Below are 16,550 nucleotides of genomic sequence, written 5' to 3'. Positions count from 1 at the left end.
AATTTTCATTGGTATAACTGTCATAACTGGCTGTTAAATGGCCAGTAAAAAATATTTATAGATGGTAAATTTTCTTAAGTCACCGGTCATTGGCAGGTGTAGCAAAAAGTTAGTTTTAGGCCCTGTGGCAACAAAAAATGTACTGCTGCTGCTCCAAAGAGCCATAAGAACCGTGTGTATGCTAGTTATGTGTGCCTGGCCCTTTAGTTTTATTTCAGTATAAGAAATGGGGAATATGCTTGGTCTTGGTGGCATTAAATTTCCAAAACCCTAGAGAAGGACACATATATTTTTTATTACATTTTATGCAATATAATAAAACAATGCCTCTTTCTTGTTACCTCCCCTGAAACCTGCTCTGTCACTTTTTTGTAGAAAAAGGACGTTTCTTCCGTTTTCGTCTGCCTGCCCCACTAAGCATGCTGGGAGTGAGTAAGCAATCCCTACCCCAAGAAGACCCGGATGAGGTGACCATCCATTCGGCTGATCAGAATGAGAAACACTCTTCTTGTTCTTCATCTCTCTCCCTTTCCCTCTCTCCACGTGAACTCCATCCACCAACCGGTGAGAGCTGTAGCCCCTCCTACGGAAACGACACCCGGGCTCTGATTGGCCAGAGTTATCTGGGGTCATGCTCGCCAATCTCAGGGCCACAGGATCACTCGTCTCCACGGGGCCCCTGGGAACGGGTGGACCCCCAGGAGCCTTTGCCGACTGCATCCAGGAGGGCATCACAGGCCAGTATGTGCACGTTTAGGAGAGCATCATCTACACAAGATTTAGAAGGACTTAGCACGCACACACAGAGGACGTACCGCGATCGCCATGCTAGCGAAGGTATGCACACATTTCTAAATACACAAGCATAAGCTTTTAAGACTTTTTACACACATTTAGTTTGTGGTTCTGTTAAAGTGACTTGATTTGGTAAAATCACAGCAACCGATGAACTGGAAGGAGCAGAAAATAAAAACAGCCACACATACAGTATACGCACACTGTTTACTCATCTTTGTGGGGACTTCCCATTCACATCTGTTGATCTTATTATATCCATTGTAATATATATCCATTGTAATTTCCACTACAATTCTATCATCCTATATCTGCATGCTGCTGTTAATTTAGAAACATTTTAAACTAAAAAAAGGAGGTACTACATATGAATAGGGTAAGATATTTCCTTGAGTGTAAAAAGTACTGAGAACTATACTTAGGTATGGGCGCAGTGTCAGACTTTTACTCAGTCAAAGTATCTAGCCAAAAATATACTTGAGTCAAAGCAAGATTTCCACATTTAACTGTACTTAAATATTTAAAAGTAAAAAGTAATCTTTTTTCTTAGCCCTTGAAACTGACTGATGAATTCAAGAGACAGGGCAGATTTTCTCATTAAAATTAATAATTTTCTCAATGCATTGACTTTGTAAGGCTCTAGGATACAGCAGGTGTTAAACTTTGACCTATATCCTGAAATGTGTTACCTGAAATTAAATGCAACTGCAGCTTATTTTATAGTTATTTGAAACTTGAATATCATTGTTTTTGGACTGACCATATTTGCACTCGGGTCACGTTCTTCTTCAGCAATAGCTATAACTTAATTAAAAAGGATTGCTTTAGGTCAAAGGCCTAAAATGTTGTTGTGACTGTAGAGATATATCTTCACAAGGACGAATGACTATAGCTGAGGCCAATTATGTTTCACATTGAAATTGATTTTATTGGCTGTGTTAAATAAAAGTGCAATAAAATTCACAGGAATGTGATGTGACTTGTTAGTTTAGTAAGACAGACAAAAATATGTATTTTTAATAGATTCCCATCATGATAACCAGTGAAATATGTAGACTGCACTTTGAAATATAAATAGTAAGGTAAAAAATATGCTGCTTTTGATAATGTGATACTAGAAATGCATGTTTCATTAGTATTCTAGTACAAATTCCCTAAAGTAATACTTAATGAAGTATCATTATTCAAGTACTTTACAAACCTGATTTCCATTGCTTTAATCGGAATGAAATGCCAAATATACATTTTAATATGCAAAATACGATCTTATTAAATATGTACACATTCGCATATCATATCAAAAGTAATATATAGTCCAAGGAAACTTGTTTTAATATGATATTTTTATTTAATATGATAATAATTTTGACTGGTAATTGTCAAAAGGTTGTTTATTGACCAAATTTTTTAATAAAACTTGGAAAAAGATTTCCAGTAGGGGTGTGACGAGATCTCGCGAGACTAAATTGTGACGAGATTTCTCGTCGAGGCGAAAAGCAATCTTGTGATAGTGTGAAGGTGAAATTAGGAAAGAATATGCCACCGCGATATTTACATTATGCCTCCACTGTCATTTTGCTTTTTATAGAAATAAAAACCATTTAATTCAGTTGGATAACGGTCGCTGCCGCTCCCTATACACAGAGTACGCGCAATCGCGAAAGTGAAAGTAAACGCAAGCGCATATTCAAATGCGATGTCAATACCCCACATTTGAAAGTGGCTCCCTGATGCATGCAAATATCTTCCATTATGAAAGCTAACTTAGGCTGGGCTGTGTAGTTGTAAGCATCTCTCAGCTCTGTATCATGCTTAAAGAAAAGCACTTTGAATATTGAGAGAGTGCTTTGATTATGGTTGCACTTATTGATTGCACTTAAGGCTAAAAGAAAACTGTTATTCATTTTTATGGTAACACTTTACAATAAGGTTTCATTAGTTAACGTTAGTTAACTATACATGAACTAAGGATGAACAATACTTCACTATTTTAGTTAATGTTAATTTAAACATTTACTAATACATTGTTAAAATCAAAAGTTGTATTTGTTAACATTACTTAATGCACTATCATGAACTAACCATGAATGACTATTTTTGTTTAACTAACATTAACAAAGATTAATAAATACTGTAGCAAAGATATTGCTCATTGTTGATGTTGACGTTTATAAATGAGACCTTATTGTAAAGTTTTACCATTTTTATTTATACTCTTTTTATTTCTATTAACAGTGTGTGGATTAAATCATTAAATCAGTATTAAATCATACAGCAGAGAAGTCAGAGTTTGCGGCAAAACGTTTTACAGCGCTTGAATATTGTTGTCTTTTACTGCATATGATAATTCATACTCCGAAAGTAGAACTGAAATGACATTAATTACAAGATGATTAGTTAAAACATTTCAAATGCACCTGCAGATTATTTTTCTAATCATCTTTGAGGATTTCTTAAAAATAGTGTGTAAAAATCTCGTAAAAATTGAGTTCTCGTGAACTCAATCTCGTGTCTCATCTCGTCTCGTGAGCTACCCCTAATTTCCAGTAAACCATCTCACAGCATTATCATTTATGCACAATTTAAAACTATTGGTCTCTACTAGGGCTGTCAAATGATTAATCACGATTAATCGCATACAAAATAAAAGTTTGAGTTTGCCTAATATATGTGGGTGTACTGTGTGTAATTATTATGTATATATAAATACAAACACATCCATGTATATATTTGAGAAATATTTACAAGTATATGTATTTATTTATATTTTTATATAATTTATATTATATATAAATACATTTTTTGTACATAAATAACATATTTCTCTTAAATATATACATTAATTAGTGTGTATTTATATATATATACATATTAATTACACACATTACTCTCACATATATTATACAAACTCAAACTTTTATTTTGTATGCGATTAATCACGATTAATCGTTTGACAGCCCTAGTCTCTACATGATATAAAATTTGAAAGTGTACATTTGCGGTAACACTTTATTTTAGTGTCCTTGTTACACGTTACATGTAGATACTATATTAATAAATAAAATTATGCATAATTATATGCAACTAATCCTAAACCACCCCTAATCCTAACCCTATAGAAAGAACATGTAGTTAATTAATATTACTCAGTATTTATGTATGCATAATTACACTGTAACAAGGTCACCTTAAAATAGTGTAACCACATTTATTATATGAGCAAAAATGCTGGGTTATGACATGGATTTTGCACAAAAACAACAACAACTGTCTGTGTAAAAACAATTATTTTCAACCCTCATTCTGACCCTCTGTCTTAAATGATCCGTTTTTTAAGGGGCGGCTCCTTTAAGGCTTGTCAGTAAACAGCCTGTTATGATTGGCTAATGTCATTGCATAGGAAACAGTATCAACGTCCACTTGTTATTGCGTGTGAGTAAATCCCACAATATCCAAACGAGCTGTTATTGGATTTAATAAATGCTTTGTTTATAATGAGGAGGATGTTTTAAGGTATGAAACTTGCATAATGTTTTAACTGTACAAAGTTTCTTATATGTCAAAGATCAAGGCAAATTTGATTTCATATGTCATGGCCCCCTTTAAGAAAGTGGTCTTTGAAAGATGTTAACTAATACTAATTTAACTGGTAATATAGGATACATAAAACCATGAAAAAAATTTTTTTTTTGTTTTTTTTTTTGTTTTGTTTTTTCCTTAGGATGTTTTCTAAAAGTAGCAAAAATATTGGGGAAGTTCATATTTGTTTAAATCCAACCAAAATCATTATTTATGCTAATAGTTCCTCCCCACCTAAATTATTTATGAACCTTTATGAACCCACTTTCCATCTGGGTACATCCCCACAAGATGAGTTTTAGGTTCTGCTATTCTTCTGAGGACTTCTTCAGGATTTTTTTACTCACACATACCCTCACGCACAGTTTAAAAACCTAATATATTTCACCTGTCATTGATGCTTGGTGACTGCCTTTCACTGTCTTTCTCTCCTTTCACCCTGTCCACCCTTGATCTGTTGCTCTCTCTCAGATAATGGGCGTAGTATTAAAGGTAACAGAGCTGTTACTCAGCACATGCCTGCCTGCCTGCCTGTATGAAGCATGCTCGGGCTTACACTGAATGCTCCCGAAATGCATCAAATTTACAATCACAGAATACTTTCAAAGAAAATACTGATAAATAAGTGTACATGTGACAGAGAGACAGAGGAGAAATTTGCATGCGTAATGACTTACGTGACATGAAAGTGCATGGGATAGAAATACCTTTTTTAAGAACTAAGTTTCAGCTTTTGCAGCTTCTTCTTCTTTTTTTCTGTTCTTCCTCAACCTTTTCTTTCTCTAAATCTCTTTCTAAACCGACATGGTTTTCAAACCCTGGAGTTAAGGTTAATGTATTCCACAGGAGAATGGATTGTTTAGATTCTGGAAGCTTTCTTGACATAAATCTTTCCGATTTACAAGACTGTGTGGACCATTTCAGTTCGGCGATCTGTTTACATCAGTAGAGTTCTTGAGATGATACCAAATTCTCTTAACCTTTGACCTCCTGACTTTTTAAAAAGTTAAATCATTCTCTGCTCCCCTTCCCTCTCTCTTTCGCTCTTTTCTCATTGGCTAGTGTCGCGCTCTTGGATGGCTGGGGGTATGGCTAAAGCTTCACTTCTTTGATTTAATCGTTGGCATGTCTCTGTTGTCTGTGCGTCTGCTGTCTTTGTATTTTGTGTTTGCAACTGACTTAAATGTTATTGTTGTTAGTGATAATTTTAAAAATATTGGTCTGGAAATGCAGATTCTTAAAATGAACAGTGTTGATGTCACTATTAAAGTGACTCATGCTAGACGAGATTTGTACCCTGCTCATAATTTGTGTTTGTGTGCTTCAGGTCCATTTAATCAGATCAAGTCCAGCCTTCTGGGCTCCACGTCTGACTCAAACCTCACCAAGTACAGCACCATCAACAAGATCCCCCTCATCACTCTAAACTTCTCAGAGACAAGCAATGACAAGCGGGCATCATCTCCGCATTCCTCAGAGAAAACCATCATCGCACCAAAGGTCAAAGATCGGACACACAATGTCACAGAGAAGGTCACACAGGTGAGAGACATTTACTATTATAAATGCAGCACCCAGACAAAGTGGAGTCAACAAAGTGCTCTCACAAAAGGCTATTAATTACTGTTAAATACTACATTAGTGTCTCTCTATGGGAATGTCAGACATATAAAGAGTTGTTTCAATAACTATAGAAAGAAGAGGCCTGCAGCTGGGAGTAAAATTTAGGCAGGACTAACACACACTTTATCAGTGGTTCCCAAACTGGGGGGCACGACCCCTGTACAGTCAGAAGATTGTTATGCAAAAGAAACCTCTTCAGTGTGATACAAGGCCCAACTGCGTAATTATCCCACTTATTATGCGGCTACTTGATTAATTTGACATTTTATTACCACAAGATGACTTGCAGTACCTGCTTGAGCGGTCTGTTATCAGTTGTAGCGGTTGTTGTTGTGCAATAACAGACCACTAGATGGTGTAGTTGAAGAATCAGAATTGAGTATTGCAGGGAGCCGTGTAAAATAAGTTAATGATGCATGGTTATGCACTAAGCATGGACAAGTTTGTGAAAGGACTGCAAGTGCCAGGTAAATGTAAAGCAGATGATTAATCTACTTCATATTCACAAATACCAAAACAATGTGTCTAGAAGTAGAACCCATTATAATCGGTGATGCTGTCTACTGGATGTGGTGCGATGCAACAGGACAAATCCTTGACAGTAAACTGATGCCCCGTTCTATTTCTGACAAACTCCAAGTGCTCAGACACAAAGGACAAATGGATTTGCAACGTTCGCTTTTTCGCTTCCAGCAGCCTCAAGCTGTTGTTGCGCAGTGTGGCCGTCGCGTCCGGTGTGGTGAAAAGACAAGATAATATGATGAGGCATATCTCACCCTCAGATTCACCAGTGCAATGTTGGGTAATGAAGAGAGACCACAGTGTACTGAATGCCTCAAAATATTAACTTCTGACAATATGAATTCGAAGACGCCACTTAGAGATTTCACATCACGAACACCAAGTGATCTGATGCATATTGCTGTGTTATCTTCAGTGCACATTATTTCAGTGAATACAAGGTGTGTCTTCCTAATCTTTCGACAAAACGTTATAAACAATTTGCCAAATCAAAATTTAGTCATTGTTTTAGGGTACTGTTGCAACCTTTCTCAAAACATTGCAAAACAAGTAATTTAAATAATTAAAGGTATACTATGTAATTTTTTTTGTAAAAAATTAACAAAATTTAAAAGTAGTTTAATGAGAAAGGTTGACATGGAGCACACTAAACCTCGAACCTCCGGGGAATCATTGTTATATAAAAAATAAAGCAGAACAGAGGAGAGTCTGCTGGCAAAAAGAGAATGCAACAGGGCTCGTAATAAAACCAGAATCAACATTGGTTTGGCTTTTCAGAGATGGTGAGAACTGAGGGATATGAAATGTTGTTTATTTTATTGATCAATTGCCATATGTAGCGCTCTAACATGTTCATTGTAAAGCATTATTTATTGTGAAGGGTCTTTTTATTATGGGTTGTTGTAGCGCTGTGCTGGAGTTTATTTAGAAGGATTTATTAATGGGTATAGCTACAGTAATGTCTTCAGCAAGTCAACTTGAGATCCATTCCATCTAAACTGGTTATATCTCTTAAGCCTAGTAGTGACTGTTTTATGATATATTCATCCACACAGTCACGTAGAGCTGAAGCACAGCCAAAACAGTGTTCTTGCACACACAACTCGCCACCACTCCCTTTTAGAAATTTACGTCCACTTCAGAAGCCTGAAGTTGCTGAGTGAATGGCACATCATGGTATTATTATAGAAAGGCATGAAATCATGGTCCTGAACATTCATGTTCATGGTCTTCTGAACCCTACTCGAACCAATATTAAAGAAATGGCTGAAATATTCACTCTTTCGTACACACTTAACTGCATCCTGGTGATGTTGACTCTAAAAAAAAAAAATTCTACACTTTCACCATTTGTTAAATCCTTCCCTGTTCTGACCTGTACTATTCTAGACAAGGTTTGAAAGTTTATGTTTAGCTCTTTATTTGTTCTTGCCTGCTTAAGGTGAATCGCTTTGTTGTTTTCTTCCTTTGTAAGTCACTTTGGATAAAAGTATCAGCTAAATTAAATGTCCACTACTGTTAATAGTCAGTAATATATATTTTTTAATTAATGCCTTTATTTAGCAAGAATAATTTAAATTGAACAAAAATGACAGTAAAGACATTTACAATTAACTTCTCATCAAAGAATCCTGAAAAAAAAAGTATCACCCTTTCCAGAAAAATATTAAGCAGTACAACTGTTTTCAACATTGTTAATAATAAGAAATGTTTCTTGAGCACCAAATCAGCATATTAGAATGATATCTGAAGGATCATGTGACTCTGAAGACTAGAATAATGGCTGCTGAAGATTCAGCTTTACAAACACAGGAATAAATTAGAAAAAGTATATTAAAATAGAAAACAGTTATTTGGCATAGTATATTACAGTTTTACTGTATAAAGATAAAGTTGCAAAGTAAAGATTACATTTATATGCATGCATTAGTGAGAGAGCGGTTGTGTTTGAATTAATTCTACCTGCTCTTAAAGGGGCTTGACCAATGGCAAGACATCTTTTTCATGAAAGCAAGCACAGCAAGCAGGAGCTGTCTCACTGTGGGTTGAGCAGGTGGCAGCTTTTTTCCATTGTAAAGGTCCCTCTCTGCTCCTTCTGCATCTTGGGTCATGGGCCAGGAGAGGCCCAGTTTCACTGCGGCTCATTTAGGCTACACACCTTGTGCAGGTTACTGTCTGCCTGAGAGAGGCCGAGCCAGTTGTGGTGGAGGGTCTAGACTGTTGGGCCAGAAAGGTAGAGTTATCTTCCTCTTTCTTGTCATCCATGTCTAAGTTGAGGAGGTCAGAGAAGCCTGAAGATGACTTGATGCCACTGAAGTTACTACTGTCGTAATTTAATATGCTTTAGTCCGAAGAATAGCTTGCCACTATTCTAAATTTTGTGATGTCACTCAACACAATCTAATCCAACTGATGTTGCATTCGGAGGAAATGTCAGTCCGCCTGTTGAACAGTTGAGTGAAATCAGCAAAAATTTGGATGTACTACTGAGAGAGTTTATAGTCCCTCACGGGAAGAAAGTGCAAATGATTTCGATAGTAGTCGACCTGAGTGATAAAGGTGGGGGTGGAGCCTGATCACAGGTCGACCTGTCTGTCAAAGACAGACGTGGTGTCACAGGAGCTTCCGTAATTGGTCACGCCCAAGGCAATTCCCAATAGTGTAACACAGAACGAAGTTGGAAAAAGAACTGTATTTAACATACATGTATTTTATAACCACACACATAGTATACACTCCATGTCTGGAATAAGTTGTAGGAAATAATCATGAAACATGAAGTAAATAAAACTTATTTTAGTACATATCATAGTAGGTTTGACAATGTACAGTATATGCATGCATGCACCATTAATGACTAAACACATATATGCAAAATATTGGCACAGTTTGCATTGCTCTCCCTCCTCTTCTGTCTATTTCTGTCAGTGGTGCTGTTGTTGTTTGTTTGCCACATTATAGACTTGTTGCCTGTAACTAACCAGATGGCCAGTTACACACACAGATGGCTTGTTTCGTCTTTTCCATTCTTTGTGTCGTGTTGAAGAGTTGGACTCTAATTAAACTGGGTCTTGGCATCTAATCCTGAAATTCAGCCTCCCACACACCCTCAACCTTTATGCAGAATGTGATTTCACTCTTTTTCATTGACCCTTTTTTAATATATTTCTTTTTTTAATACATCTTGTTATTCTCTTCTTAATATTAATAAAATCCTCAGAATATTAAACTTAAAAAGTTCCTCATGAGCTCAAAGAAGTCACTTATATTCACATTCAACTATGTGTTTTTAACACATTCATAAAATAATAAAAATAACCAAGCTCACCAGAGTATCTACTGTGCAGTAAAGGTGAATCTGAAGTAAGCCAACAAAGGTCACTAAAAGCAAGAGTTTGATTACTGCACTGCATTATTGATTAATAATTAAATCCCAATCATTTATTTATCCACTGCATGGACAACGTCATTCTGGCAGGACACAACTTGTCAAGTGACACACAGATGTGCTTACGGATACCCAGGGATGCTGACAGATACAGTAATTAGGAAAACACATGGTTTACAGCCAGCTCCAATTGCTCAACTAATTATGACGGACTTGATCAATGCAGAGTATTTGTGACCTGCACCATTTTGAGACATTTTACCCATTTTGAGTGTTGTGCACTAAATGAAAAATAAATGTTTTTGGGGTCTATATATTAATACTTTTATTCAGCAAGCATACATTAATTTGATCAAAAGCGACAGTAAAGACATTTATAATATTACAAAAAAAGTTCCATTTTAAATAAATGCTCTTCCTTTGAAATTTCTATTTATCATCGATTCCTGGAAAAAGGTTTAACAGTTTCCACAAAAATATTAAGGATCGTGTGATACTGAAGACTGGGGTAATGGCTGCTAAAAATTTAGCTTCACCATCCTAGGAATAAATTACATTTTAAAATATATTATATTAAATAGAAAATGGTTATTTTAAATTGTAATTTCATAATATTACTGTGTCTACTGCATTTTTAATCAAATAAATGCTGCCTTGCTAAGCATTAGAGACTTATATATATATATATATATATATATATATATTTTGAAACATTTCCTTGTTAACTCTCTGAAGTCCTTTTCATGGTTTTCATCAAATGAGATTCACAAGTGGAAATTTTCTCTCATCCTCTCTGTATCAGTGGAGGAGTGGGTATGGCTGTATGAGAATTGCCACTGTGACATTGAGACTGTCCTAGTATGCCCCACACACATGCTGTCATAGCATGCTTTACAGACCAAAAGCTGCTGTTGACTCATTTGTAATAATAGGCATCCAGGGAATTTCTGTATGCTGTAATATTATGCGATATAAATAATGATATGCTTTCGTTTGCTTACTGAACACCCAGACTGGTCCTGTTCGTTCAGGCTGGTTCCCTGATGGGAAGGACATAACAGTCTTTCTGTATGTAATTTTTTCTCTGGCTGGATGGTGTGCTGTGGTCCGTTATTAACTCATGGCTGCCTCAGCCGTGACCTGTCACCATGTGGCCTTCTCTCTGCTTTTCACATTACCATCTGAAAGCTGGATCATGAAATTTGCATCATAAGCAATGATGTATTGCTCTCTCTATTTCTTTAGTTTCCCCAAATTTCTACAAAGTAGACACACAGTACCATGCTCTTTCAAAAGGAAGGAGCTCAATGAACTAAGTAGACATACTCTAACATTCAAGATCTAAGGCATCCTCACCAATCCAAATAGATTATTTCTTGAAACAAAGCTGCAAATGGTTTGATCAGAAATTTTCACTATATTGGCACCTAACTAGGATTACATTAACATACTACCTCCCATGTTTATGCATCAGTGGCTATTTATTGTTCAGGAAGATGGTCTGCCTTGAACAATGGTATGAACTGTGCTAGTACAAAAAGAATTGCTAGTTTACATATTTTAGTCTTAAAGGTACAGTAGCAAAAACTCTAAGGGCCCTATTTTAATTATCTAAGCGCATGGTCTAAAGCGCTTTGGGCGTGTCCGAATCCACTTTTGCTAGTTTAAGGATGGGAAAAATCGTTGGCGCGCCTGATGCCGCGTTATGCCGGGTGTCAGGTAAAATTATATTAATCCTCTGGAGTCTGAGGCTGATTTGGGGCCTGGAGAAGTTTTGACATGCCCTGACATTTGTGCTTTTTTCATTTGTTCATAAACACATTAATGACACAAGTGTCATTACACTGTATTCAACACAAACTAGGCTACCATAATATGTGAGGAACATGTATGTACATCTTTGTGTTTTTGAAGGAATAACGTTTATGCGTGGTTATTGAAAAAACAAAAAACTTAAGTCACTGAAATAAGGCCAAAAAAAGTATATTAAATCTGTGTTCATAAGACTTCTGGGTATTGGAGGTTGTAGACTAGAGTTTTTGCTTCAGAATTATGTAAAAATTATGCTGCCTACTCCTTCATATAAAACAATATATTGATTTAGTTTTTGTAAGTCACTTTTTATCAAGAAACACAGTATGCATGGAGGCGTGAATGATCATGAATAATGGGCCATTTACACCTGAGAAGACAAAAGAATCAAATAATAATGACCTGAAATGACTTGCATATTAATGAGGCCTTTGAGTCAGGTAGGGAATGAAAAAACCCTCTGTAATCATGTCTCAGCTCAATTTAAAATAATGGTATTCTATTATATTCTTTAAAATATAATGTATTTCTGTGATGCAAAGTGTCTGAACAATTATGTTACCTCTATGGCATTTCATATAGGCTTTTAGCTTAAAGCATGCACATTTGGAGAAATATTGATGGATTCTTATATGTTTATGTCAAATTTCTATACAGAGGAGTAATATTTATTCTATATTTATTCTATATATCATCACTATGAGTGCTGGATACAATTCATACTTGCAGCCGGAGGGCGCTCTGTACACCTTTAGGCCACAAATCCATATAAAGAAGAAGAAGAACCAGGAACTAACTGCATGTCTTCTAGAGTTCGCTAACCATGGCTTTAACATCCAGATAAACACTTTTCAAGACAATAAATACACGATTGAGACGATGTATGCATGTATTGCTTCTGAATTTGCGTCTGAATAGCGCTGGCTCCGTGGGCGTGGCCGCATTAGCAGATAATGAGCTGAATCACTGACTTCTGACATGGCTCTCTTTTCATACAGATTACATAAACACAAAATGTTTGTTTTCGATTTGACTTGCACAATTTAAAACCTGACATTTCAACGTTTCTTTAGACATAAGTTTAATTTTTTTGTCATTCGTATTCACTAAGTTACAGTTCATTTTCTGAGAACTATCAGATTGGACTTTGTTCAGAGGGAGACGAGAGATCACGCATCATGTTAGTTTTCTTTATTTTACAAAAAGCACAGCATTTTGTTTTTACTCTGAGTGTACACAAATGAAAGAAGATATTCAACAGATTAAAATGGTGTATAACTCTTAATTGTATGTGCAACATTGATGGAGTATTTTGAGTCTCTTTCACACTGGTAAGAAAAAAAATGCGGTGGTATTGCCGGCGATACCCTCAGACCTCAGAGTGTTAAATACTTTATATTTTATTTATACTGTGAAGTCTAAAAGTCTTAACATCAGAGAACTGGGATTCAAAATCCCTAATTTAGAATAAATTCAAAATTAAACTGGAATGTTTTAGGTAAAAAAAAACTGGCTTAAACTGAATAACAATTTGTTCCATTTTCAAATAATTCCGGATAACATGCTCATCATGATTTGCATAAACTTCAGCACGGGTGCATGTTGTCAAGTAAACGTATGCTATACCAAATTTTAAGACATTCTAGAATCCATGAACATGACAAATTGCCATACTAATAATATAATTTCTAATTAAAAAAATTAACTGAATAACTGAATCCAAACTAAAGACAAATGATCTTAACATTCTACAAACTGTATAGTGTGCATTTCATACACGAGTCACTGCGTTGTTTCCAGCTTCTGATTTAGCAGATTCTAATATTGCTATTAATAGTTGCAAAATATAAAAGCACTATTGCTGTCATAGTAACTACATCTCTATTCTTCAGGTGTTGTCGCTAGGCGCCGACGTGCTTCCAGAGTATAAGCTTCAGACACCACGCATCAACAAGTTCACCATTCTACACTACAGCCCCTTTAAGGCAGTCTGGGACTGGCTGATTCTGCTGCTAGTCATCTACACCGCTATTTTCACACCCTACAGTGCGGCCTTCCTGCTCAATGACCTGGAGGAGGAGAGGAGACGTGAGTGTGGTTATTCCTGCAGTCCTCTCAATGTGGTGGACCTCATAGTGGACATTATGTTTATCGTAGACATTCTTATCAATTTCCGGACTACGTACGTCAACGCCAACGAGGAGGTGGTCAGCCATCCAGCTAAGATAGCTGTGCATTACTTCAAGGGGTGGTTCTTCATAGACATGGTGGCAGCCATACCCTTTGACCTTCTCATATTTGAGGCAGGATCAGAAGAGGTGAGCATATGTAAATGCATATGTGTGTGTGGGTTGATTTATTTGAAGCGTTCTATAATTTAGAATGAATGCTTTTTCATGCTATTCATATTGTTCACACTCTGAGTTTTGGATTTTAACAAATCCAACACCCTCAAAGTAAAAATGTAAAAAAATAAGGTATTAAATATAAAATACAGCAACAGCTGAGTTATAATGCGCAAATATGGATAGAGATATTAATGTATGACAGGCTGTTTTAGCTTTCTTGCAATATATATATATATATATATATTTTATTTACATTATGTAAGCATAAATGTATGTTTGCTCTTCACTCTCATTCAGACCACGACTCTGATTGGACTACTGAAGACTGCTAGACTGCTCCGATTGGTCCGAGTGGCACGGAAGCTGGATCGTTACTCAGAGTATGGGGCGGCTGTCCTCATGCTCCTCATGTGTATATTTGCGCTGATTGCTCATTGGTTGGCTTGCATATGGTATGCAATCGGCAATGTGGAGAGGCCCTATCTGGCACACACGATTGGCTGGTTGGATAATCTGGGCATGTCCATCGGCAAGCAGTACAACGTCAGTGACCGCTCCTCGGGCCCCTCAATCAGGGACAAGTATGTGACAGCTCTGTATTTCACATTCAGCAGTCTGACCAGCGTGGGCTTTGGAAATGTGTCGCCAAATACCAACTCAGAGAAGATCTTCTCCATCTGTGTCATGCTCATTGGCTGTGGGTATCAATATGTCGCACCTTTAAAACTAACTTATGCCATCAGACAGACAGAACAGTACAGCAGACAGAACAACCTTTTTATGTCAGTTTAATCTTAGTAGTTCCCAAACTAGGTTACACAGACACAAATTGGGTTTCCATGTTTTATGGGGAAATCCCATAGACATAATGATTTTTATACTGTACAAACTGTATATTCAATCCCCTAAACCTGGTCACCGTGATTTTGCTAAGTAAGACATGTTCCCGAATCAACATATTTTGTTGATCCTGGAATGACATTCGTATCTGAAAATTTAGTCCTAGCCCTATACCTACCCTTAAACCTAACCTTACTCATAACTTATCCCTAAAATCAGAGGGAAATGATAGGTGAATAACACTGAAGCACCTAACTCTGGTTGTAAGCCTAAACTTGACATAAACTGTAAACTTAAACTGTCCTTCAAATCTAATTGGTTGTTTGGAACGTTATAAACTACTGTTCAAAAATTTGGGGTCAGAAACCTTTTTTTTTTCAAAGAAATTAATACTTTTATTCAGCAAATATCTTTTAAATTGAGAAAAAGTGACAGTAAAGACATTATATAATGTTATAAAAGACTTCTATTTCCTGCTCATTTGAAATTTCTATTCATCAAAGAATACTTAAAGGGTGCATAAAGTTTACCATCCTTTAGTTTTATCAGATTTATAAAAGACAGACACACTGTACCGAGTATTCCCGAAAACAGCCGAGCTCCTGGAGGTGTGCCGTGGGCGAAGCTAAAGAGTCATCAAGAGTAATGATGCTGAAAATTCAGCTTCACCATCACAGGAATAGATTACATTTTAAAGTACATTCAAAATAGAAAACAGTTATTTTAAATTATAATATTTCACAATATTAGTTTTAATATATTTTCGATCAAATAAATGCAGCCTTGGTGAGCATAGGAGACTTTCAGAAACTTTTAAAAAAACAAAAATCTTGATTTGACTTTATAAATGACTTGAATCCTGACCTTTGCTTTCTCGCTTTGTATTTTAGCTCTGATGTATGCTAGTATCTTTGGGAATGTGTCTGCTATAATTCAGCGACTGTACTCTGGAACAGCTCGATACCATCTGCAGATGCTTCGGGTCAAAGAATTCATTCGCTTCCATCAGATCCCTAACCCGCTGAGACAAAGACTGGAGGAGTACTTTCAACACGCGTGGACATACACCAATGGCATCGACATGAACATGGTACGAGTCAGGCTCTATTTCACTAAACATGAATTTCTGTCATTGAATGAAGACATGCATTAAACAATCAGTGTATATGTGTCAGTGTGTTAGCTATCTAGTGTTTCTAACATCACACAATCTCAGTCGCACAGTATTAATGTCAAATGTGTTCATGTGTCTACGCAGTGATCTGATATGCATTGTCTCTTTCTTATACGCACTCAAACGGACTGACTTCAACACCCTGGTGAGCAGGAGGTATAGAGTAATGTTTGCTTTTTATCAAAAAAGCTGCAGTCATTTTACCTTAAATGTTTTTCATAATGTCTATATATTTTATTGAAGCATACAGTTGATTTTTAACTGTGCATAACCTTGAGCAGTGTCGGTCAAATACATACCGTTTTATGAGGTAAGCGTAGTCTGAATGTTATAGCCAATCAAAGTAATTAAAGTTTGGTCCATTTAAAGACTGATGTTAAATCAAAAACTCTATTTACAAAGCTAATGGCCATGGGTATTGTGACTCATCCTGCACACAGGCATTTCTATTTCAGTTATTTTCCTTCTA

The 16,550-nt window shown here is 36.2% G+C and overlaps 1 protein-coding gene across 14 annotated transcripts in view; it reads left to right on the top strand.

The window, feature by feature from the left end:
- kcnh7 (potassium channel, voltage gated eag related subfamily H, member 7) overlaps positions 1 to 16,550 on the top strand; it is a 60,096-nt gene that overhangs the window by 28,241 nt on the left and 15,305 nt on the right. For 4 of the 14 annotated variants that reach the window (XM_048200739.1, XM_048200744.1, XM_048200740.1 and 1 more), the window contains 7 exons: positions 376 to 837; positions 4,846 to 4,866; positions 5,437 to 5,460; positions 5,702 to 5,916; positions 13,612 to 14,037; positions 14,365 to 14,764; positions 15,798 to 15,997. In XM_048200739.1, the coding sequence (XP_048056696.1) occupies positions 376 to 837; positions 4,846 to 4,866; positions 5,437 to 5,460; positions 5,702 to 5,916; positions 13,612 to 14,037; positions 14,365 to 14,764; positions 15,798 to 15,997 (1,748 nt within the window). Of the gene's footprint in view, positions 1 to 375; positions 838 to 4,845; positions 4,867 to 5,436; positions 5,461 to 5,701; positions 5,917 to 13,611; positions 14,038 to 14,364; positions 14,765 to 15,797; positions 15,999 to 16,550 lie in introns of all 14 variants that reach the window. The other 10 variants (XM_048200742.1, XM_048200747.1, XM_048200743.1 and 7 more) reach the window with 8 other exon arrangements.

The sequence above is a fragment of the Megalobrama amblycephala genome, linkage group LG8, assembly GCF_018812025.1.
Source record: "Megalobrama amblycephala isolate DHTTF-2021 linkage group LG8, ASM1881202v1, whole genome shotgun sequence".
NCBI lineage: Eukaryota > Metazoa > Chordata > Actinopteri > Cypriniformes > Xenocyprididae > Megalobrama > Megalobrama amblycephala.
This window is presented reverse-complemented; position numbering and strand designations above follow the sequence as displayed.